This window comes from Battus philenor, unplaced genomic scaffold, assembly GCF_028537555.1.
Source record: "Battus philenor isolate CCGP_79_NKW_IND1 unplaced genomic scaffold, ilBatPhil1.0.hap1 SCAF_11, whole genome shotgun sequence".
NCBI classification, from domain to species: domain Eukaryota; kingdom Metazoa; phylum Arthropoda; class Insecta; order Lepidoptera; family Papilionidae; genus Battus; species Battus philenor.
In genome coordinates, this window is record NW_027181673.1 from 14,975,116 (window position 1) to 15,002,401 (window position 27,286).

At 33.7% G+C, this 27,286-nt stretch overlaps 1 protein-coding gene across 1 annotated transcript; it reads right to left on the reverse strand.

Annotated features, from left to right (window-relative positions):
- Positions 1-6,972: 6,972 nt before the first annotated feature.
- Positions 6,973-20,022, reverse strand: fs(1)Ya (female sterile (1) Young arrest). Its single transcript, XM_068776159.1, has 6 exons — positions 19,917-20,022; positions 13,376-13,982; positions 12,548-12,756; positions 11,483-11,687; positions 9,436-9,984; positions 6,973-7,178 (listed from the first exon to the last, which is right to left on the reverse strand). The coding sequence occupies exons 1-6, from the start codon at positions 19,932-19,934 to the stop codon at positions 6,973-6,975; spliced, it is 1,794 nt and encodes a 597-aa protein (XP_068632260.1). The 5' UTR covers positions 19,935-20,022.
- Positions 20,023-27,286: the final 7,264 nt, after the last annotated feature.

A 27,286-nucleotide genomic window follows, 5' to 3' on the forward strand; every position in this document is an offset into this window, starting at 1 on the left:
CTTTAAATTTTATTGGAATGTGTCCAGAAGAAAAAATCAGGAAAATTATTATTCATGAAAACTGGCTCGCATCCAAAAAGGGGAAATATACGACAAGTTGAAATTTTGTCGACCGAGCGAAATTATTTTTAATAGCGACACCGGTCAAATTAAATTATTTTAAATCGGCCGAAATATGTAGTTTTATGTCGAACGATACGAAAAAAAGGTGTCGAAGTTAGTCGACATCATTTTTTCCAATTTTCTAAAAAGTGATGTTTTTCTTCTTTACTTATTAATTACATTTTTTATTTTCATTTAACTCGTTAAGGAAGCTTAAAAACAAGTTACAATTTAAGAGGAGACATACATCAAGGTGTTATAACAAGTTTCCGCCTTTAGCATTATTTACATTGCGAGAACGTGCAAAAGGATTATAATCATTATATTATATACAAGGATTATAGTACAAGATGAGCAACAAAGTCTTACACGATAAACATAAACATATACTCACATGGACATGCATGTATACATATATGTATGTGCATGCACACACACATATGCATACAATATATAAATAAAAAAGTTGTTTTTTGATTTGCTTAAAATCAGTATGAAAATTTGGTCATAAGAACTCTTAATATAACATATGTTTGAAGAAATGTTTGAACAATTAGCTGCTAAAAATATAAGCAACTCGTATTGATTCAAGTTTCTATCAAATTGGAACCTTCTTTCTTCTACATAAGTAATAACTATAGAAGTTCCTCAGCGATTAATAACATGAATAAATGTATTGCATATACAGGATGATTACAAATTCAAAAGCTTTAAAAGTGTGAATATACAACTTTTTTGTTGTGGATTAATATACAGTGTAAATAAATAATAGCGTAATTATGATGCAGTAAGAAAAAGCGTTTTCAAAATTATAATTACCATATAATAAAATTAATTATTGTTTACTATCTGTACTTACAGGCTATTGCCAGAAGTATTTTCCTGTAGCATTCTTATAGAAAAAAAAATAATGTAACATATTTTAGGGTGATCACCTTATACAAAATTTAAAACGGTAAATCAAGAAAGAAAGTGGAAGTGAATGAAGAAAGAAACGACTCATTTATTATCAATTAATGTACGGTGTACATTATCCAAAAAGCAATGGATTAAAAAATATTACGTAATTATACCATATTAAGAAAAACATATTACACCTATCCCCGATTTACACGGTAGATACGTTCCTGAGAAAAACGTGTAAATCGAAAATTAAAAATTTTCAAGTCAAAACCGTGTAAATCGAAAAACTCGCAAAAAATGCATGATTTTGCTATTTAACAGTTGTTATTTTTTTCAATAATTTTAGGTGTACACAGAAATAAAAATATAATGCATTGACAAGTTAAAATATTTAGTATATTACGGAAAAACTGTTTTTTTTTATATTTAATTACAATATACATTAAACAGAAGAACAAAAAATAAATTACTCTCATTCTTTTTCATTCGGAATCGAAGGTTCGAATTCACTTTCATCATTCCAAGTTATTTGTGCCAATTCGATGTTTGAAGTAGAAATATTTACATTATGAGAGATGGTAATAAAATCGATTATTAAAACAAAAAAAAACTTATTTGGAAAACCGTGTAAAAGCGAAAACGTGTAAAACGAGTACCGTGTAAATCGGGGGATAGGTGTACACACAAGTGCTGAAAGTTATTATAAATATAGTGATTGCTTTACACAAGGTTGTAAATACGTGTAAAAGTATTTGGCGCATTTTGACAAATCAGCTATAAATCATTTTGTGTTTTGACTAAATTCTGGAAGCAATAAAGTCGTAAGTAACACACTATCAGGATTGAATTACGAAGCCTCGTGTGGCCCCAATTATCTGTTCGCGCGAGACGGTCCTGATTCAATTAGTGTCGCCAGTCCATCGCACGATCGGAGACTTTGGGACACCAGTTTGATTGCAAGAGGAACCAACTGAATAAAATCGAAAACTTTTTTTTTATTTTCAACCAGCCTGACTTAATAAAATAAAGGAGATTTTACATTCTACTTTTGCAACTGATTTCGAATCCAATGTATTAATGGAATAAAAGAAAATAATTATTTTTGTAGGATACTATATTCGGTAAATTGTTTAAAGATATTACATTCTTCTAAGTCGTGTTTTTGTTAGGATGGTCGTAGTCATGCCTCGGTCAGTTTTTATGCGCCAGCTATGTGTTTGGCGGAGTGAGAGCATTCATGAAGACATTGTATCGAACCCTGAAATCCACCTGCGCCTTTACGACTCTTTACTGGACAGGTTCATGAATGTCACTGTTCAATTACTTCGCAATCTCCTATGAGTTGCCTTCATATAAGGCTTTCATTTAATTCAACCATAGTAAAAGCCTCTGTCGCTTGTTTAATATCATCATCTATCAAAACACCTACCTCATAGATTGAGAGTAGGACCAGTTAAAAGTGTCCTACTTGTAACGTCCTTCGATGATCTACACAAGGTCACCAGCCTTGTGATGTGAAATCAAAATCAGTAGCTTATATCTTGACGGATAACTAATGATAAAGAATGACCACTGAATTGATCCGAAACAAGAGTTAAACCAATTCAGATACACGTGCCCTCAATTAGCTGGACGGAGGCTAATAGGCGAAAAATTCAATTAGTGACGTCACGCGGTAAAATTGGATCGACTTATATTACGCAGCGAAAATAAAACTCTGTGGGAGAGAACAAAACCATTGCTACTAAACTAACATAAACATATACGCGTATCACAAATCATACTAAAATATTAACATTTTCACTATGATTTGATCAGATCATATTGCCTAGAAGATTGGCAATTTGAAAAGGCAAAAGGAAGGTTCTAGAAATCACATACAGACAAGAGCAGCGCAGAAACTCCACCTAAAACTAGAAGTCTCGTATTCAGAAAATCCAGTGCATAGTGTGAGCGTGAGATTGGAAGAAAAATAGAGGGCGTAAGTGTCGCCTTCTTCTTGAGCAACGATAAGTGTTGCCAACTAACTAAAGTATCACAGAAAATTGAAAAGGAGGTTATTGAAATCAATAAGAATTAGTAATTAACGTGTAAAAATAAATAGTATATATTTTTTTCTACCATATTAACAACCTGTATACAGTTCTATTTGATGGTGCTAAGAAAGGAACCCAAATAAACGACGTATTTTTATTTATTTATTTAATATTCTTTATTGTACACGTTAGGACACATCTAAATAGTTTCACGATAATATGCAAATATATTTGGTGAAAAAATTACTACCTTATTTTAAGTAAAGCCTTATGGTTTCAGATATATCGTAATGTGTCAGTATATAGGTGGAAAACTCATACATTTACGAAAAGATATATGTATATAAGTCCAATTTCGTACTAAATTAGACTTGATTGTGTGAGATAAATTCATGTAATAATCTGAATCTAAAACCTTTTTTATTATATTATCATTACATTATTTAGTTTTTATTTTATATTCTTTATTGCACACGTTGGGATACATTCAATAAGTTTTAAAATAATATACAAAAAAGTACAATTGGCGATCTTATCACACAGCCTATCTTACAGACAACCATAATATGGAAAAGGTAGAGGTACTAATAATGGGTAGTTGATGTTTACAAAATAACTTATTGAAAGGCGTAACAATAATCACTGTTATACATTACTAAATTAATCCAAAAGATTTGTTTAGGGCTTTAGTCTCAGCTACGATCTATCTCCTACATTTATATACCCAAAATACCATATTAACACGTTCACTGCGGGCCCAATTTTGAAGAACTTTCAGCTGGTGCGGCTGAGGTCGAATCAGCCTCAAGCTGAACTTCCTAGTAGTGCGGTTGAGGCCTTTTCTGCCTCATGTTTTGGTTGAGTGTAAACAGCCGCCGCACTAGAGAGAAAACACGAGTTTTACGCGCCGCACCAGTGCAAAGTCTACCATGAGGCTGAATCGGCCTCAAGCCGCAGTGAACGTGTTAATATAAAAATGAAAAAACGAAGGAACATAGACAATAGCCTACGTACCTAAATTTTTCAATTCGTCTAGGATCTTTTTGAAGTTTGTTCGCGGAAACAAAACTGAGACAAAGCATTTGACCTCTGTTCCTCCTGATGTTAAGCAATGACGAGGTTTACAATGGTACATGCTCGGCTAGAAGAAACCTATTTGATTTCATTTCTCTTTAGTTATAATTGTCTGGAATCAATGATGATGGTCGGTTGTACCACTCCTTGGCTGTTCGCACTATAAAAGTATTATCAAAACAGTGGAAAGAATTTCAACCGTGTACAGATGACGTGATACCGTACGTCTTGCTGTCCGATGGAAGAAAGGAGATGGAGAAATTATTGGATGCAATTCCGATGCACAGTCTCCAAAATGCAGTTTATATAAAATCGATAAACTGGCAACATCGTTACTTATCAGCCTTCTGGCTCGACTCAGTACGGAGTCCAAAGCTTCGAGCTGGTCTTCTGCAATCCATCCCAAAGACGGCTATAGTATTCTACACATGACCGGACTTGTACTACACAGTGGCGTAGCTATGGTATTTGGGGCCTAGGGCAGATTGGGGCTTGGTGCCCCCCCCCCCCCCCCAAAGAGTCCAAATAAATTTCAAAATTCAGAATAGAATGTAGTTAATATATTTTTTTTTTCATTCAAAATAATAAGAAAAAAAATATTATTTTCTACTTTGGTGCCCCCCCTGCTTGTGGGGCCTGGTGCGGCTGCCCCGCTCGCCACCCCCTAGCTACGCCACTAGTACTACATACAGACTTAAGAGCTGTCCAGGTGTAAAATACTGCATAACCTTCCCAATAACACTCAGCTTTTTGCAGGTAATTTAGCTTGTTGTTATCATGTTAGTTTTTCACGGCGACCCATCAATGTTCAATTGTGGTTTTCCATGTGGATATTTATTTTCATAAAAAAATATCCTCCTCAACCCTTGCTTAGTGTCGTGACACCCTCCAGTTCACTAGGCATGGCGCGCTAGGCTTCAGAGCTTGGAGCATCGGCGATTGTTGACAGTTTATCGGTGTTCTATAAACTGCATCTTTGAAAGGGCGTCAGAGTTACATACATTATTTTCCCATCCTTTATTCACGGATTAACGGCATCTATACACGTTTGAAATCCCTTTAACTTGCACTAAACGTTTAAATGTTATACTTATAGTGCGAACAGTCAGGGAGTGGAACGACTTATAACTAAGGAGTCTTTAAGACAAGAGTAAATAGGTTTCTTCTAGGCATGTAGCATAGTAGACCTAGTCATCGTTTAAGATCGGCACAGACAGAGTTAAAATTATTAGACTGTAGATAAAAAAATCAAAAAAGTTTATAATGCAATTATCAGTTTTTAAGGTTTACCTTATGGAATATTTCAACAAAATCACTCAAAACGTTCATCTCTGAAAATCTTTCAATGGTTTACAGTTACAAATAGTTCCGTTAAAAGTTTCAATTTTCCCAATTTCTTCCATTCACCGACACACCGTTAAATTTCTGAAGTGAAGTTATAACAAGTTTTCTTAGATGCCATGTTTTCGGACGTCCGAAAATCTCTCTAAATTCCTCACGCTAGCGTTAAAGTAATTTGCAGAAGTTTTTCTATCAGTGCCTTTACTGATGTCACAAAACAGATCAGGGAGATATATCGGGTTACCAGCGAAACAGGTTATATTATGCTCTGGATTTTATTTTCTTTTTTTTATATTTATTTAGGAATTCAACAACCTTAATGTTGTATTGTGAACAACGGTAGAGGGGGCGAAAAGTCTGAATGCATACACATGATATGACAATGTTTCAATTTAAATTATGAATGCGTTCCAAAAGATTAATCTCTCTAAAACACGTTGCCCCAAAATTTAATAAAATTATTTTAAGTGCGTAAGAAATAAATTACAATTTAATAATACAGTCAGTTCTCGACTTACGACCATTCCCACTTACGACGAAAAAATTTCATAAAAAAAATTCTAAAAAATATGTGTTAATTTTTTTATAGTTTTCGTCACATATATATCTAATATAATCTTGCACGCTTCTCACAATAAGGTACAATGCAATATTCACCAAGCAATTGCCTATTATAATTAAATTTACAGCGTGAAGAAAAAACAAACTGTCCAAACAAAATTGGATTTGTTTATAAAAACTAAAAGCACTACTACTACACTCGTTGATATATCTCAAGAGACAGCAATGAATATCAGAAGCTCAGATAATAATCGACCATAAGCCAGAATAATGCTTATGTACTTATTTGTGTATGTTGTTATTTAATTAACCAACTAAAATAAAAATAATTAACAATTAAAAATCAGAAATAAAAGCCATTATATTTGCTTATATAATATATACATATATGTCTAGCATATTATATTATTTGTTTTTGTATGAAATTCGACTTACAGCCGTTCGTAGTTGTGGAACTGAACCGCGTTGTAAGTCGGGAACTGACTTTATATATATAAATCGTACATAGGTATAATTAAAAGTGTGATTAGAAAACTCAATTAAAAAGTCATGATGTAATTTTGTGCTATTTATTAATTAAAAAAAAAAACAGAGATATTTAACTTAATCACCGACACCGTTTCGAATAAAATAGTAAAAAAGAACTAAAAGTATGCGTTTTAAATCAATTTTCTCTCTATAAAAATTTTATTATTTCAATCATTTTCAAACTTAATGTCAACTACATTATTTAAATTATTATCATCTATAACTGGTAACTGTGGTGTATATTGTGTTACTCTGATGTATATTACTCTGGTGTAATTAATGATATTCTGTTACTGTGATGTATATTCTCTTACTGAGATGTATATTATGTTACTATGATGTATAATTTGTGGCTATGATATTTTTTTTGCGGTATGTTAGTTACAGAATAAAAAAAATTATATCTTCATCAGTTGTATCTTATGGTCTAGTCGTCGGAGTCTACCAGTCCTGCCAGTGTATAGGTGGAAGCGCGGCGCAGCGGTGGGCGGCCACGTATGCGCCCAGCGTACTTGTGGCGCTTGTAATCATGCGGGCTGTGCTCATGCTCCGTCATCTCCTCGTACTTGCGCTTGTTCGCCGACCAAGCGCTCGACTCATCGCTCTCTAGCGGTCGGTGTGGTGTCTGACATACTGCAAGAAGGTAAACCGTATATTTTATTATGTAATTTATATTACTTGTCAACTTTTATATTCACATGCGTCTTCTATCATCATGTCGGCTGATAGGCATCCAATGGAAGGTATAGGCCCCCTGCAAAGATTGCCACAATTACTGATCTTACGTTGTCCGCATTTAACGACCTCCCATGACCTTACTTTGGGCTTGCTTGCCACTTCGTAATAACCATACTTATAAGAAAATTAGTTTAATATTTTAAACTGATATAACTAATAAAATTAAAACTCAAGTTGTTTATTTCCAAAATTACATAGATATTGTCTAAAGTCAAATAGATACAAAGGTATAATGCCATTAATATGTCTACAAGATGTTGTCAGAGATTGCCATTTGTCAAAGTTAATATTACAGTAACTGATTAATCTTATTCTCGTTACTGGTGTAATTTCATCATCATTATCATCATCATTCCAGGCATAGGAAATCCAATGGTATACATAGATCTACTTCATAGATTTCCAATATTTGGAAATTGCCTATAGTCATATTTTTTCGATGAAAATAACAAGTAATTGTAATGAAATGTGTATTGTGATTTATTCATTATATACTTGAAATCATTGATAGTGATGAGTTATGTTCGTCAAGATAAGGATGCCTGAGAAAAAAACTTACAGGAATTTGTATTAAATTCATCTCCTGATGAAACACAAGAAGATATGGGATCTAAAAGTATTATGTTAAATGACGAAACAACAATTTCAAAAAAAAAAAAAAACATAAATAGCACAATAAATTACTTTAAAGAGAGCACTGGTCGTGGAAATTCATTAATATATAAGCCCGATGCCCCAAAGTGAGGACAAAATGAGGGTCTACCTGGAAACGGGCGCCGCAATGCCGGGAAAAAAGGAGAGGAAAATAAAGTGTATTGAAATACGACGAACCTACTTGTGGAACAATGATTACGAGAACAAGGACATAAATACTGTAAGAATGTGACAGTATCTTTTAATTAAAAACCTATTTCAATAATAAAAGGTAAACATATTTCTTTAAAAAGCCAAAATCACAATTTGTGCACGAAATATGATCTTAGTCGACTTTTATTAAGATATTTTCTTTTTTTTGTAAAATTGGTTATGTTTATATTACTGGATCGAGTAATTTAGTTTTTATCATCATGTATTTGCCAAAATTCTCTTTGGTTTTACTCTTTGAATCCGAATGTTTTTATTACCAATAAATATATGACCAAAAATAGTTTAAGGCTTCTAGTCTAATCATTTGTATTGTAAATATAAAGATGGTATAAATAAAGTAGATTCCATTTTCAAAAAAGTAGATCAACTTCGGCGTATTGGTATTTACGACATTGCTTAAGAAATATGGATCGATCACGAGATTGTTTTGAGTTGTTTGACCAAGAGGTTGCTCCGTACGTATGTACACATTTTATTCCTATGACATCACTGTAATGAAAGTACATAATCTTAGCTAAAATTAATTCAACCTTTAATAGATTGTTCGTTATGTTTATTATTATTTAGAGAATCTCTTAATGATGTTTATAATATAGTCACGTTTCATAAAGCTTTATCTAAATAAATCTTCTTTTTAAAAAAAGTTATACAAGAGTATTTTTATATTTTTTAACTAATATAAGAGTTTGGGGACTCTGTGAGTCTGACCTAGTACTCTGGTGAGTAGAAATTCCCCCGGAGCCTAACTTAGGACTGACGCTGTAACTGACCGTTGTATTTTTTCTGAAGATGTTAATGCTGTTAGCCCTAAGGCTTTTACAGCTTCGTCGGTACTGAGGTCACGGAGCGGAAGGGTCCGTGACCTAGATTTAAAAACTAAATGTGGTTGGGCGCCTACCAATTTCACATGGACGATCGAACCTTGTTAAGGCTCTTCGCGGTAGAGCTTTGACGGGGTGTGTTGCTGGATTGTGCTTGCGGGTTGGGACGGCAGCGTGGACCACAGGCGAGCCGAGGAGGGATCCGGATCCAACCACGGTCCGCCCACGCTGTTCACGGTAAGGGAGCGGGCGGCCGCTCCATAATCGTTCAATTTCCCTCGCGTTGTTATGTTTCTTGAAAGCGAAGTCAGATGTTTAAATAGTCTAATAGGTGGCTTATTCGTCAAGAAGCTTATTCGTTAAGAAATAGATATAATTTCTTGCTTAGTTTAAGCATTATTCTGCAAAAAGTCGTCGGCTAATTATATAACTATGTATATATATATAAAGAAACATGTGATCACCTTGTTTTCCCCATATCACGCTTTTCACGGCTTTCGCTACCGACGACCAAAGGTTCTCTCTATTCTCCGCTGCTTCTTTATCTATATTTTCTTTTCCTTCTTCTGCGTCTTGTGGGCCTTCAGCTATGGCTTTGACGCTGACTTTCTTCTTCTTTATTACGAATTTGAATTCTATCTCAGTTTCCTCCTCAGTTGTGCGAAGTACGGTGTCGATGCAGGTTTCCAGCGTGCCTGCTATGTTCGCGGTCACAGCGGAGAGAGCGGCGCGGAGCGGGGCGCCTGGTGAGCTAACACAGGTGCTGTACAGGTCGTTGGACTCCCTTGAGTGCGTTTCGTCTTCGGCGCAGCTCTCCTCCCTGAAGTCTATGGCGCGGGCATGCACGCCGTGATCTCCAACGGGCGGCGTACAGGCATCGGCTTCATCCTTGCAATTAACAGGCGTCCTCGTTGGAGGTTCAAACCGATTGACGAGAGCTTGGAAGTGAGGGTTGTAGCAGAAACGCGGTTTCTGTGGACCCGGTGTTAACATTCTCTTCGGTTTTCTGTATACTGAAAAATTGAAATGTATTTTTTTAATCAACTCTCATATCACCAAACAATTAATGATATTTTTTGTAACCATACTGCAGATAACGCCCTCAACTAATTTGTTTTTGTAATTACTATCAGCCATAAATCATGCGTATGAATCAAATATAAGCGTTTATAGGCGAAGCGTTTAACCTTTGTCTTGCCTAATCGACGACGAAGCCCTGCTTGCTCAGAAGAATCCCATTTACTCTTATCTTGAAGACTTCTAAGTTATTATTATCAGAAAACAATTACGCCGGCAGGTTGTTCCACTCCTTGGCTGCTTGCACTATAAAATGCTTAGTACGGGTGGAAGGAATTTCAACCGTATGCGGAAGTCGTAAACCCATACGTCTTGTCTTGCTGTTTAATATAGCCTAGATAAATAGATATTAATATATGACAAACGATTCCGTCACTCTGTGCTTTTAAAACCATAGGCTTCAAATAAAGTTAAAAATTGTAAAATTATCTACGCAGGTACCAGTCTAAGTAATATTTAATGTACTACAAGCTGGATGCTTATTACTGGTGTTGTAGACATCTGTGGCAGATATTTGTGTCCAGTGGTGGAATTTCTATGGCAGAAATGGTAATGATGATGACTGTTATACACTATTGTATTAAACAGTTGACATAATTAATGTTCTTGTCTAAGAGCATATTTCTAATAATAAATCTAGGCTTACTACCATTAGAATTTTCGTGGTGATAAGAACAATGAGATGATATCACCATTCTTCAAGAGGTCGACATCAAGTATTGTATTTCAATAATCGGTTATATTAAAGGTCAATGCCGTGTTATGCGAAAAAAGATGGTGCTATGGTATTCCCGATGGTAAAATTTAGAACTAGAGTGAAAGAGCTTTAAAAGTCCTTTTTTGCAATTTTAAATATTTTAAGAAAGAATATATCAGATAGAGGATATTACGAGGGTGTTCAAAATATGAGAAAATCGTTTATAAAAGTATTGAACGTAAGATAAATATAAAAGTTTTGGAATTTGTTTTTATAATGTTAGTTGATTCATTAAGTTAGATTAATAACAAATAAATAATTAATTTCCATTCTGTACGACACTAGCAGTGCCTCGCGACTTTGTCTGCAAGGAATTTAATAAATAGAGTATTTAGCTTTTATTTTAATTATGTGAGCCGGGCATGAATTTCATAATTTACATAAATTCTTATGTGACCCACGACTCGAAATGTCGTCAATCGTTCACTATTTTCATTGCAATTTAAATCAGCATGATCTATTACGGCAAAACTAGGAACTCTTTGGGATGACAATGGCGCCATCTATCGAAATTTTATCATACCTACTTAGAAATCATCGTGGGGTCATGCATAACAACTTTTCTAAATCATCACATGATCAAATGCATAGTTTACAGAACTATAAAGGATAACCAGACAAAACTTCATTTTTATTCATATATTATATTACAAACACATAAGTGAAATTTTTCATACCTCTCTTGACCTTTGGCTCCGGATCGAAAACTGTGTCCTGTGCAAATTTAACTTTTTTAATCTTCACAGAAGTCTCGTTGCTGTTTTCTGTGTCGAGGAGTGCGACGGGTTTGTCGGAACTGTCCTGACTGCCTAGACGAATACGACTTTCGGTCACAATTATGCTTTTCAGTTTCGGCTGCAGATTCTCCGATTCCGTTTTTGACTGAAACATGTTTTTCATAGAGTCCAAAAATACGGTTGTAAAGACAGCACTATTAAAGTCTTTCCTAATAATAATTGGATAAGGTGTACAATCAGGTAAATAATATTATATAAGAATTTTCAAAATCATAATGATGAGGACAGATGAACTTGATTAGATTACTAGAAGATGCTGTACATAGGGCGCTTCTAACCAGTAGTATTGAAAACTTGAAGGGACCTATACACAACAATGGACGACATATTGTTGTACTGTGTACAAAGAAGTACTTCTTCCTTCTTCACATCCAGATCTGCAAGCGCAAACCTTAGTGTCACTTTGATTTCAATTCGATATATTTCAGAGTGTTACAAGCGCATAGTTACAGAGTGTTAAAGAACTTACTAACAGTACTAAAATTGCTATCTTTATTATGTATATGTATGTATATATATACATATATATATCACTGTACTGAGAACGTCTGAGACAATGGTTCCCTGTGGTGGAAATAAATCTCCCGAAATCCAAGGTAGACTCGCTCGGGGTCTACATTAGCGAGACGAAAATTGAGAGATCACATTCGTAAGCAGAGTCCACTATAATATATCTGCTCTCAATAATAAAGAATTAACATAAAGACTTGACTTTATCTAATAATGTAGGGTAATAATATTTCAACAAACTCAACCACCTTTACTTGCAAAAATTGCATATTCTAGAAATATCTGCAGATATTTCTATGATCCATTGGAAGTAGCAAAATTTTTAATGTAATCTTTGATAAAAAAAAAGTCTGTAGACGTGTGTTCTTAGATGGCGCACGAACTGAAAAGTTTAGATATTGAATTATTGATGTGGTCCAGCAAAACAGTTCTCACGTCTTTATCAACGCTTTGCGCCGGACTTTCAGTCGCCTCTATTTCTGAAAGCGGCGAATCTGCTCCTTGCTCGTCGAACAGCGTCCACCCTGCTGCAGCTGGATGGGTCGGCGTGCTGGTTGTAACAGCTTGCGCTAACTTTAGCATGTATGGTAATTGTGAAGTTGGTGTTGTCGCTTCTTTCTGACTGAAGTTCTGTCTTTCTGATTCTGAAGCAATTGGGATACTGTTATGAGTATTTTGATTATGAAAATTACTCAAAAATCGTAATTATGCTCTTGAAAGCGAATCAACAATATTGTCTCCAATATTGGAGACATGTGTCTCAAGTTTTTCTTTAAAGAATAAATTGTTTTCATCGTCATTTCAGCCGTAGGAGAAATGGAGCCGTCGAGAGTCTAATGTTGAATATAAGTTTCCTAATTGGTATCTATTAGAACTGTATAGAAGCGGACTGGATACAGCGTCGTCCAATGGTCAAAGAAGGTCGTCCACCTTGTAAGTGGTCGCCCTACACTAGGCTTGCCAACCCGTGATCTTAACTCCAAATCCCAATCCACGGGGCTGAATTAGCAATGAATGTGTGTAACTTTCGCTCGTCTACGTATTTCTGATTAGATCTCTGAAAGAAATCCCGAATAAGAGCATAACCCATTGAGCGTTTCGTATTGTAAATTTTCAATATGTCAAAAATTATATTATACTATATTATATTTTAGTGAAAAGATTATTTTGGTACAGTTATGATAATTATATCGTTTATTTATTTTTATTTTTGGATTTTGTAATAATTTATAATAAAAATTGAAAAATTGCATTTAAAAATACCTTCCAAAACACCAATGCCAGAAGGAGAACCGTTCATTTTTTCTAAAATTTCCTCATATTCATCAACAGCTTTTTGTCTCATTAATGTGATGTACTTCCTAACGTGCGGCGTTACAGCTCTTTGCTTTTTCATCGGAAGAGGAGTTTTAGGGAATTCCTTCGAGTACGGAATGCTGGTATCATCTATTCTACTTCCTTCCGTTTCTGTTTCACTTAAATCATAATCAACAAGACGCTGTAATCTTATAACAGGTGTGATCACTGCTGTTTTATTCGATTTATTAATAGATGTGCTTGTGTCAATACCATTTCCATCTATTACTTCTGTGTCATTACCTTTCACGGAATTTTCAGATGTAGTTAGACATCTGTCTATATTGATCATATCCTCCATTTTGTTGAAGATCTTATCGCACTTTCTACACTGCAGCGGCATATGGTTATCCGCTAGGTGTTGTATGAAGTCATCGTTTATATCTTCTGGTCTGCAAAGAAACCTCTCGCCTCTACAGATTGGACAGTCGTAGGTCAAGCTGTGTTCAGTGTTCTCGTGTCGGCGGCGACAATTGGCGCAGCAGAATATTAGTTTACATATAATACATCGAACCTGGAATTAAAATTAATAAATAGTGAGAAAGGCATCATAATCAGGCACTAAGAAATTTCTCTCTTTATTGTACATGCTAGAAAATATGCACATTGGTACATAATAGTAGAGAAAAAAATGAAATGGGTGGTCCTATGAAACGAGGCAATTTTTTCCAGACAATCATAGTATGGAAACAGTAGAATTGTAAAGGAAGTTTAAGTGTACATATAGAAAAAACATACATATGTATTCAGATGTACATAGCATACATACAAATACAGTATAATACAATGTTGTAAGCACAATGTGTGTTTATCTATACACATCAAACAGACTTGGATCGCACTTGTCCCAGAAAGAATAGAGAAAGAGAAAGAAAAAAATGTAATTAAAGGTTAAAGAATCAAGGGTCTAATAAATATTTATAAACCATTTTCTTAAAAATAGGTAGCCATTTAGCATGACTTGCATTCATCGGTAATTCATTCCGCAATAGAACGGTCTGTGTTGTAAAAGATTTGACCACGAACGAAGAATAATGCACCGGAATTTAAAATTTTAGATTCTTTGATGATCTCAAAGACCTCCTATGTGTATCATGAAGAAATTGAAACCTTGATTTGAGATAAGAGGGAAGAAGCAGGATGGAAAAAAACATTATAGAGTAAATGAATGATGAACATTCCGGTGAAGCCGTATCGTTAACCAATTCAGCTTAACGAGAAATTTGTTATCCATGACAATTTGATGATTGCCTTGGTGATTACCTTCTGTAAATTGCATCATCTTATAACTCAAGATAAAATAATGGGCAAGGTAACTCCTCCTATTTCTTGAGACATTTCCTCTATGCAATTTACAAATGTACATGACAATCTCAAAGTAATCTTATCTCTTACGATATACCAATATCTGTTCCGGTTCTCTGCGACGTGAATAGGTTCAACAACATTCATGTTGACAGTGCTGCGGTTTTGGTAACACCAGAACAACATCCACTAGGTCTCCCACCATCGACGTAACCAATGACCACTGTCATTGGTTACGTCGAGTTTTTGGAAATTTTCAAACGATGTATTAAACTCATTACAAACATGTTTTCGTTATGTAAATGACTATAAAATATAGATTACATCTAATTCTATTAACATCATGCTTCACATTTTTTTTAGAAATTTGTTTGAATAAAGCAATGTTTAGAAAAAATTATTTGACAGTTGGTCAGTGATTTTGGAAAAGTTTAGTTCGTTCGTTTTTCAAAATAGTGTTTTAAACATAAATACATGATCTTTACTTATAAATAAAAATTGTTAAAGTTATATTATCATTTATCATCGTATCAGCCGTAGGATTTACACAGCTAGGCGTAGGCGTCTTACTTATATTTGCAGCTTCTTCTAACTTAACAATGTCATCTGTTCAGTTTGTAGGATGACTTCATACTTGCCACATCGTGGTCTCCACTTTAGAACTTAATAACTTTAGCAGTCATCTGTTCTGTACGTTGCGTAGCCAACTGCCACTTTATTTTAACAATGAAATACATCTTGTTTTGCACTAATTGTGTGTTTGGCACTAATCGGTGTAACATAACTCCTGAGAATGCCCCGTGGAGGGGTGAAACACGTCTTGAGTAATTTGGCGGTGGCGGCTGTGTGATTCGCATTGTTTGCCGCATACGCATTTATCAGCGGGCTGGCGGGCGGTGCATTTTATTGCATGACTACCACTGCATGTACGGAAGTGGCTAAATATTGGTCCTTTTCTTACTTAGGATGGACTTCTGCGAGGTAACGCCTGATTCCATTAAATATGAAGTACATCATTTTTTATTTTGTTTTTTGCAATCAGATTTAGACTATAAGTAGGTTTTTCCTTTTACTATATCTCGTTACTGCTAAGCACGAGGTACCTGCTCGCAAACTATATGTATGAAGCTAGTTTCTCATAACATCAACATAGTTGATAACAAAGCTAGGACAGTTTAAGCAATTTAATTGAAAATTAATTCACATGTTGCGTACGTGAATTCCGAACCTCAATTGGAAGCCAGATCTGTTGACTTTGAGGTAATTGTACTAATTGCGTTGTTGATGTAGTACCCAGCGTTCCTAACAACATGACTTCGGTCAACATGCCACTGGTCACGTGACTTATTACGTCCTAATAACTCTTTAGTATTGTGGGCATTTAACTTGGTAACTAAAATTTATATGTTAACGCTTTATGCAATTAGGGCTTACAATACCGGGATTCCGGGATCCTGAATACCGGAATCTCGGACGATTTTTATCCTCTACTAAAAACCGGTATTTATGTACCTCATACATACAAAACGCAAGTTACTAATATTATTTAATAGATGCTTTCAATTTAATTATATTTTTAAACGGTTTTATTTAGTTCGACCCGTACGGAATTTATTTGGATCAAAATTAGAAATTGAAATTTAAGCACATACCCGTTGTCAGATTGATCTGAAATTTGGTACACACATTTAATTTAAATGACAATACAATATAATAAAATCAATAACATTATAAATATAAGATGGCCGCCGATACAAAATGGCGGATTATATATTTTTCCTTAACCCCCATAATATGGGTATCAAATGAAAAGGGCTACACTAGTAAAACACGATGATTATGTCAAAATTTAAAATTCAAGATGGACGCCGTTTCAATATGGCGGACTAGGTACATACTTTTCCACAACCACCACAATATGGGTATCAAAAAACACTTTAACTTAAAAGTTTTTTAAATGTATTTATTTATTTCATTAATTGTATAATACCATACGAGCCTCTTACATGTGAAATGTAACATAGAATTTAATATATACTTCTTTCACTTGCACATTTCTTTGTATCTATCTACTCCTACTCTCTATGTAATAAAATAAATAATATCTTTTCATTTCAGAACCATATTTATTAGAATTCATATATTATTTGTTAATAAGTCAATATAACAACTGAGATAAGTAAAAATATTTAAATACCGGTATTTAAAATATTCTTCGGTATTGTAAGCCATGCAATTACGTGCAGAAGAAAATTTAAGGCTACACATCTTCATCTTTCTACCGCCTTAAACCTGCTGAATTTATAAAGTCGAAATAGACAAACAATTTTGTACAAATTCAGATAATTTTTCACATAATGTTTTTGATTTATTTATACCAGACATTGTAAATATACACACATGTAGGCGGAAAATATTTTGATTATGTTTACCATCTCGTGATCGGTATGATTAGATATGATTCGATATTTAAAAATTTGAATATATATATCGAATTATATGGGTGATAGATCAACAAAAAACATTTATTAATTAAAAAAAAAAACAGACAAATTAATTTAGTTAAGATTAATTTAACTAATCATTATCATAAACATAATTTCAGCCGTAAGACATCTACAGCTGGACATAATAATATTCCATAGATGTAAAATAGAACCGGAAACGGCTTGAAATAAACATAGGTAATATATTTAATGTAATTATCTCATTCTTTCTTTTCAAAGTGGGCAGACCAAGTAGCGTATGAAAATGATGCTTGCTGGGTGTTGGTTATTGATGAGAGACCACAAAGTGACGTAACGGGTGATGTTTTCCCACAGGGTAGACAGCTGAGACTTTTAATATATTCAGAAGACGATACAAATGCTGGTCGTATACAACGTATCTCATTACAAATGTATAGAGTGGGCCTATGTCCATCTACGGACGTTTTCGGGTGAAATTATAATGATGATGATAGAGAGAAACAGCGCACATATATCTCAACGCACAAGAATGTAGTGTTGATAGTTTTAATATGAACAAAGTTTCCTATATATATATATATATATATATATATATATATATATATATATATATATATAGGTATATAATCGGGAACTGAAGCTAGTTTTATCTATGGATATTATTGTATTAATTTTTTAATTTTACATTTGTATGATTTCCGAAATGTTTTGATATAAAAAAAATTCAGCACTAGATTTATTAAAAAAAAGTAGAAAAATATTTTGTGTATATAACTACACTATTGATGTTTATATAAAGGATAACACATTTTGACAATAATGCTTTCAATGCTTTTTCAACGTTTATTATAAATTAAATTATTTAAATAAAAAAAAATAATCTATTGAAAAAAAATATTTTAAAGAAATACATAGTCCAACTATAGTTATTACGACTATTTAGACTCAAAATGACATAAGGAGATGTAATTCAAATTCAAAATATGTTTATTCTAGTAGTCATTTACATTCCCTTTTATAGTTTATTACATTATAAGCAGTAAGCTACCACTGGCTCGGAGCGTTGATCTGTTGAGAAGAGCCAGAAACTAAACAGTTGCTTAAGTGAAAAATAAGAATTTTTTATGTGTATTTTATAACATCAATCATGTAAATGAGTCTACAAACCTAGCTAAATGTATTTCTAATAACTGTAATAAATATACTTTTAATTTAATATTCAAAAATAAGAAAAGAAAGGTCTAAGATATCTTGTGGAACTTTATTATGCATGCGTACACTCAGATTCCTGAAGAATCTGTCAAGTGAAACAATTTTTGAAATTCAATTTGAATCGCATAGTTTACTTTCTTGTTGAAATTTTTTTTTAATAATTTAAAAATAAAAAGATACCTATTATACAACTTTTAAAATATATTGTGTACATATCTCTTCTAGATATTCAAGTATCCAAGCTACTTGGATATAAAATTAAAAGACAAAATAACGAATACAGCCTTCCGCCAAAAAACGTGTATAACAGATGCACTTACCAATTCCTTCCAAAGAAATGAGCTGGGCAGGTTACGCGGCGAGAAAGTGGATACAAAGGGTTATAAAATGGACCTCATGGTACCGAGGTACCAGAGCGAGAAGCAGACCTCATGCCAGATGGGCTGACGAGAACGTGGCTACGGCAGATCCCGGCTGGTTCCAAGTTGCCAAAGATAGAGAAAAATGGAAAACTTTGAAGGGGGTCCATACAAACTTAGTACCATATTATTAAAACTAATATCTAAAGTATAAAATTATTATTTTTAGTTATTTTTACGGAATGAAAAAAAGCTTTATTGTTAGCTATTTAATTAAATTTCATTTATTATTCTTTATTGTACACGTTAAAAAATTTAAATAGTTTAATAATAAAAAACAAAAATGTACATTGGGCGGTTTTATCACACAAGGCGATCTCTTCCATACAACCTTAGCATGGAAACAGTAGAGGTATAAATAATGAACTTAACGTGTACAAAACATACATATATATGTATATAGCTCATATACTTATAATAAATAAGGTACAATACATTTTATAAATATAATACAATAATAAATAAACACATCAAACTGATTTGAAACGCACTTGCGTCAGAAAAAATAAAGAAACAGAAAAATTAAAATAAATTAATTAAATGACTAATAATCATAGGTGTAGTAAATATTTCTTAACAATTTTCTTAAAAATATGTAGTCATTTAGTCTATGGTCAATATACACAAGTGTACCATAGGTGAAACAATATTTATATAAAATAACTAGCTGATCCCGCAAACGTTGTTTTGAAAAAAAAATTGATATTTTAATTTACAAATAAAAAATAAGGGTTGATCGTAGAGGGGTGAAAATTTATGGTTGTATGTATTCTTGTATGCTGTATCATAAAAAAATAAAAACAAAAAATTTCGATAAAAAAATAAAAAAAAATTTTAAGTGTGAACAACCTTTATCACTTAGGGGTATAGAAAATAGATAGTAGCCGATTCTCAGACCTACTGAATACGCATATAAAATTTGGTAAAAATCTGTCAAGCCGTTTCAGAGGAGTTCAAGTTCGAACACCGTGACACGAGAATTTTATATATTATATAAAACAGTTTAAGTTTGTATCAAAGTGTTATATAAAATATAATAAATACCTTTGCAGGAGCCAGCATCTTAATTTTGAAGCATCACCTGTCAACGTGCCAGCTGCTATCACCTCGCGGATACGGTTTCATATCCAATGAGTTATATTTCCAGACTCTTTACTCGAGAGCCTTTGACGTATGACACAAATCTTTTTCCTAATACCCTTCAATACATTTATATTTTTACTTGCACACAGATAATGCATAGAAAATAATTAAACTTAAAGTAATATTTCTTTTATATTTTTCGAATTAAATAGTAGAATAAATAATGTAATATTTTGCATATAAATAGAACAGAATTTTGTTAGTATAGCAGTAATATTTCTTATAAAGCGTTAGATAAGCGCATTCTCGTATAACACGCTGAGTGGACCCCCCTACAGCGTCTATTTACAAATATTTCTCGTTTATTATTTCCCGTTAAAGAAATATTAAGTAGGAAATTAATAATGAACGTTTGTGTGCGGGTTACTTATTATGTATACATATGTATATATATAAAGAGAGAGTGGGGGGAGAGAGAAAGCATTTACGAAGGAATGAAATCGCATAATATAAAAACGCATTATAGTACTATGTCTAACCAGTCAACTATGGCACCATCGTTGGCGGACGTGCACTGTTTGCGTCGCCAAAACGAGCCATGACGATTATACTCGTCAAACATGAAATCGTACCACTTCTACATGACGAGCATACTCGTCAATCACAGTTAGCTGGTTAAAAGGGTAGACTATTAAAAAGGAGTTATATACAAGCTATACAAATAAAACAATCGCTGTTTATTACACGCACTTGAATATAAATACGGTACATATACCAAAATTAATTTTTACAAATTTTTATCTGTCAGTTTGTTCCTAATCTCTGAAATAGCTGGACCCATTTTAAAGGAACTTATACTGGCAGGTGTCTCATATAATATGCAGTGACCTTATTTTTGAAAAAAATATTAAATAAAAAAAAAAACTTTCTTAAATATATTTTTATGATACTGTACAAACGTTATGTGTAACGCCATACTGTAGATTTTATTAACCAGCTTACGGTCGCCGAAGGCAAGGAATCTGTGCTCGGGATTTCTATAGAAGATCCGATCAGGATTAATAGAAAAACGAAAGTTCCTGGCATAAGCCAGTAGATTGGCAATTAAAAGTGGCAGTGTGTGAGCTATATAGCTCACAGAATAAATGGCCATTTAAACTTTAATACTTCAAAGAACCAACAAGCACAGCGAAGAATATCCACCTTACAGATGGAAAGACGACGCTGTTAAACTCGATATAGGCTGCATCCAATCAACCCTAAATCTTTGGTGATGATAATAAATTTGATGGTAAGACAGATGTTTTTAATAAATAAGTATATTGACTAATGGTTGCTTGTCAGTACATATTTAATAACATATTCGATTTCATTTAATTATAGCAACTGCATTTATTTAGCAGTACACATAAATTAAAATGACGTTTAAAATTATCGCATAAATAATGGTTCTGTTACGTGTTTCTTTATAGGTGACAAAACATTAAAAATTTACTTTCTACAACATTTCAGAAAGGTCAGACTACGTAAAAAAAGATTAAAAGAAAAGTGATCGCACGTAAGAGAGAACGTCTGGCTTTCATTTTTAGATACCAAAAGAGCTCTTAAATTTGAAGTGATTTTCCTTTAGGCTGTTTACTTAAAATAGAGAATTAAAAATCTGTAATAGATACAATGAATTATAAAGATGGTATTCCGAATCGGTGGTAGTTTATCGCTTATGTTACAATAATAGACGATTAAATGTATGTGTTAATCTCTAGTTGAATAAATGTTACGAATTTTTAAATTTCGAATTTCGAAATTACAATGGAGACAGTATTCAACAATAGTGATGATCAAGATGATGCTATGAGTATAATATATAAGTCAAAGAAAAATATTTTCCATGGTTCATTTGCCCTCGACCGCCATTCACCCCGTTAATTAGGTTTCAGGAAAACCTCTCAGGGTTGATACACTTTCGCCCCAATGATTGATTTTACGAAGTCCTAATTAGACACGTCTGTGAGTATAGCGGAGATGGAATCTAATAAGAAAGACGGAATTTTATTCGCTACTCGCCAGCGAATTGACCCTAGATTAAATAAATATTTTAACGCAATATTATTATTCAATTAAGCCCTACTGTACGGTCAACCTACCCTCGCAATGATCCTCACGGGAACATTGCTCTTGGACCTGCAAGTCCGTGAGGTTTCTAAGCTCTATCAGTACCTGAAGGGCGTAAGATCGATGGCATGGGAGACTGTAACAAAGGGATAGCTTCCTAAAGATGTCACTGCAGTTTCTCCGGTGATTAAATTTAGTGAACTCGACCCAGCAATGGGAAATCCAGGAAAAAGACGGACGACGACTATTGCTGTTTATAGATAGTAGCAAGATTCAGAGCAGGGACGGAAACGTGATCTTATGATCTTGCTGATGTGGAGGCGAGGAGGTCGGTGTAGTGAAATTCAAACTTCAGAATTATTGCGCCTTCCAGGTTGAAATGAGCGCTATCTCGAGGGCTGTCAGGACATTCGGAAAATGCCAAATGTGTCGGCCGAGATCCTGAATCTTCGTTTAAGTTGCAAGGTCCCTGCCATTTTAAAGTAGAGGTTTACGGTCGTGGTGGGTGGTATGTTGTAAAAAAAAATAATTAAAATTCAATGAAAGTAATTGAGGTAGTCCAGCGGATTAGAAAATAAAATGGCAATTTGCAGAATATGTAGTGAATAAAACCGATGCCTTCCATGGCCGTTGATGGCTCTATGCTGAAGTGAATACCACGGACCGGTAACCGCAGCATTTGACATCCACATAAGGTAGACAAGTGACTTTGTCAGACTTCACGTGGAAACGTTTGGTACGGTTTCCGGGTCTTTTTGGATATCTATGTTATAGGTCTATATCCACTAGGGCAGATCCTTGGGCTGAAATTCTAATCAAGGTTTTCTTTATGACCCTCATTATTGGAGACCTTTCGTTCACTCCTATCTTGGGAAGGAAAGGAAATACTATATACAGTACGAAATATTTGATTTTCACTTCTATTTTTATTTAAATTTCTCTAATTTTCTTCACATTATCTCACATTCCTTTAGGTTACGAGTTTTCTTCTATAAATCACCTTTCTTGCTTCTTAAATATCACAGTAGGTTTCTTTTTATATGACAGAACCATTTAATTATTGTCCTTGGTGATATACCACTAATTTGTCTATCCGATTACATTCTCATACAATTTTTATAATTTCTTAGTTATAATATAATAACTATATTTCCATTTTATTAATTAATGATCCAATTTGACTCTCACTACTCTATTTTATTTCCCTTTCATGCAACCTATAAGATCTCTATGCTTAACATTAGGAACGAAAGGTGATGTTTTTCGTCACCTACCAAGGAGGCGATGTTCCTTACCTAAATCTGATGAAGATATTCAATGATTTACTATCCAAGTAACCGTTGAGATTATGTTTAACTTGGTCAAGTCATTAGAGCTAGGCCAAGTTATGCAAAGGCATTAGAAAAATTTGTCGATTGACCAATTGGGTAAATCCACCGAAACCTTATCTCAAATAGCTTAACCCTTAAATGCAAGACTTTTATTTATACTTTTAAAAAATATATATCTTGCAGATAGGTACACTACAATGCAGAGGAAAATATTTTTATACATGTTTAATATTCTTATACTTATTTTTTTTTAAAAACCTTATGTTGCAGCTATACAACATTATGCATTTATTGTTACTTATACCGTTTAAGTGGTATGTTGCAGATTTGCATCATTATGCATTTAAGGGTTAAACACGTCAAGGTTGAAACCTCATCATGTCAACAATATCAGATGGAAGAAGCTATTAGATTAGATGTCACATGGGACGCTTTGAGAAACCTTCGTGTAAACGGAAGGCTTTGGAAAGTGAAGGACCATTACGAAGCTATTGGACCATACAGGATAATTATTTATGCTTGTAAAGGCTTTATAGGAGTAATTATATATTATGTGTAAAATATGCTACTTACTGTAAATTAATGTATGATATATGTTAGTTGCAGAAATAATTAATTACGTAATAATAATAAAGTAAGATAAAACGTTTTCAAAATTATATTCCTTTATATTAAAATCAATTATTGTTTATTTGTCTTTGCAGATTTGTACAGCCAAAAGATATTAGTCTGTCGCATTCCAATATAAAAAATGAGTTAATGTATCTTAATTCAGGATAATCATTTTATACAAGGTGATTGAAAATACGTGTAAGCTTTTTGGTTCTTTGCTAACAACCTGTAGAATAAAATTCTTCACAATTATTTTCTATAGGAACATAAACATCAAAATGACGCTGGAGGTATCAGAAACTTTCCATGAATCTACCCGAGTACATGTAAACGAATGTAGTTTTCACATGTGAGTCGAAACTGATTTACATTGCTGATTTTATTCAAGAGCTTAAACACTTAAACCAATGAATGCTGCAAATGTATTATACATTAACGGTATCTGTAGAAGTTATTTCATTTTAACTAGAATGTTAATAGCTTCTGTGAGTAAATAATAAATTAACAATTTATTTATCTTTTTAATTTTTTGTTCAATTTTTTTTTAATTTAATCAAAAATTAAATATTTTTCTTTTTCCTATTATAAATTTTAATTACCTTGCATCGAACTCGGAGTCGTATGTTCCTTTTGTTCCTTTTATATACGAGTCGCTGGAGTTATTCGGGTCATTGAAGATTTGTGTAATAGTTCCCTCATCAAAGTATTCTGTGGTGGTCCTCACTTGATCCTTTCATCATAAGATCCAGGATCACTAGCTTCAATTATGGATAAGATGCTAAGGTTTCTTCCATCTGTCATAGAAGTCGAGTAATATGGTCACAGGGTTTAGGAGTAATAGCGAAATATTCACTCTAAGAAAAGTTCAATGATGACGTAGAGATTACGGTAAATGTAATATATTTCTTCGAATATATATATATATATATAAAGTGCTGTATGCAGGCAGAGCAGGACCAGTTCTCGTGGCAATCTTCGTGGAAGGCCTACGGTTGCAGTGGGAGCCTATGAACTAATAAATAAAGCCATTTATTGGAAGCCCGGTACGGTTTTAAAATACGCTCCAGAGTGATGTCATCTTATTTATAATGCAATAAATTTATTAGTTATTGTAAATAAATAAATAAAAACCACTAAAAAAACGGAGTTTGCTGTGAGTTTTTCTCCGATTTGGATGCGTTTGGAGCCCTCGTACATTTATGCTATTAGGCGTCCTTCAACTTAAAGCTTGTCGAGCTTAATCGGATTCAATTTTCTATTCAATTGCTCTTTATTGTTATTAATCTGGCAGTGTAAACAAGTTAAAAATAATCCAATGTGGCTAATATGATAAATAAATAAATAAAAATTGTCTACTAAAAACAAACCAGGAGAAGTCAGTAACAAAAAATGGTCTAATGTTGCTGTGAAAATAGCGAATATGCTAGAAGAAGTGCTACTATTTACTAAGATGTACCTTAGCATAATATCGCTGTACATAAGACTTACACAAAATTACAGTGTTCACTAATTTGACAAAAAATGATAACTTTATTATTTGGATTAAAGTTTTGTCGCTGACTGTACACCGATATTTTTCGATGAAAATAAAAATAAAAATGTTTTATTTCATCGTATACAATTAAAGCCTCCTAATAGCTCATATTTGCATAAACAAAACGCAGGCGGTCGGGGGAAAAAAGTGAAATTTTTGTGTAAAACGAATTCGCTGCCTAATTGCTTTGGGGTCGAATTTATTGTCTGCCGGTCTGGACTCAAATTATCTGTTCTATTATTTCCGGTACCTTTTCATGAATGTATATAATACATAATATAAGTTTATATAAGTTTCAAATAACAAAGTACAAATATCATATTTGACCCTGGCCATAATTATGTTAGCTTATATCTAAACGTAAGCTTATATTGAAATAAAAAAAACGATTTAAAATGACACTACAAGTTAACTCTACTCATAGTGGCCAACACACGCCAACTGCAAGACATAGTCCTTCCCAAAGATCGCCGCGATGACCGGTCTTGCGCTGCCCGCAACCCGCAACTTCTCACGGCCGTCAGCCCCGACTACCATCGGTTGCATGAGCAATGCGCCCCGCGCAATGACATTCCGGACGAGCTATTCTTCGAGCCACGTCTGTGACCTTGATTCTTATGCGCATGTCCTTATTTCTGATTCGATTTCGCAGCGAAAGTTATTTAGAATTATGTAGTAAAAAAAATAAATCGTAAATCATTTTTTTTGTGTACAATATGATACATTTTAGTTTGAAATTTCAAACAATAGCGAGAATAAAAATATTTTCATTGTTGATTTAGTACTTCAGCATTCGAGTTATAACTTGGATTGTAAGAAATAGTGAATTGTGAAAAAGAGAGAACTTTATATAACTTTGTTCGACTGCTTCGTGAAATGCTATTGCATACGAAGCAGATGCGTCTCGGATCCAGCTTTGAAGAATGAAGCTTGAAATATTTAAAAAATATGAAACGTTCAAACACTCCTTGATATACACTTGGATATATTATAATAAGATAATTGTTACTGGGAATATACTCCTATATCATGTCAGCTGATACGTTTTTGTTCATTTTAACGGCTCCTATTTCTGGGTGCCTCTCGTTCCTCTATCGCATTTGGGACAGGAACTTTATTTAGCAATAATTTTGCTTCATTGTTACTATTTTATTTTTGTTCTCCTCTTTCATCCATCACTTCTATCACTATATCCTCTTCTATTCGTCACATTTTCTTCTGTTCTCGTCTAGCAGTTATGTTTACGACTTCCAGCGACGTTGATACAGTCGTCGCAAGTCTACCCACTTTAACTTGCCTTGTGGCAAGTCTACCCACATCACACCTACCGGTTCGTAATCATCACTTGGTAATGTTGCGTCGATTGCACGTACTCTTACCACTTCGGACGACCAATACCTCGGTAACCTTGCTTGTTTTGAGGATTTCCTAAGACGAATATGCAATTATTCTATTTCTATCTTGCAGTAAAGGTTCTACCATAGACATCTCCTCTCTTTGAGTTACCTTAAACCTTTAGTATTAGGCTTTTTGTAAACGGCCACATCTCAACTCCGCTGAACATCACCTGCAACACACACTGATCAAAGATTTTTATTGCTTTTGTATAAGAAGTTGTTTCGGAGGTTCCTGAACGTTGATTTGGGCGAGTGATCTTCCTCTCGAAGTTGAACTTGCCTAACTGGAAGGTTTTTCCTGGTGGACAAATATTATCGCTTAGAAGTTTATGCATAATCTATTTG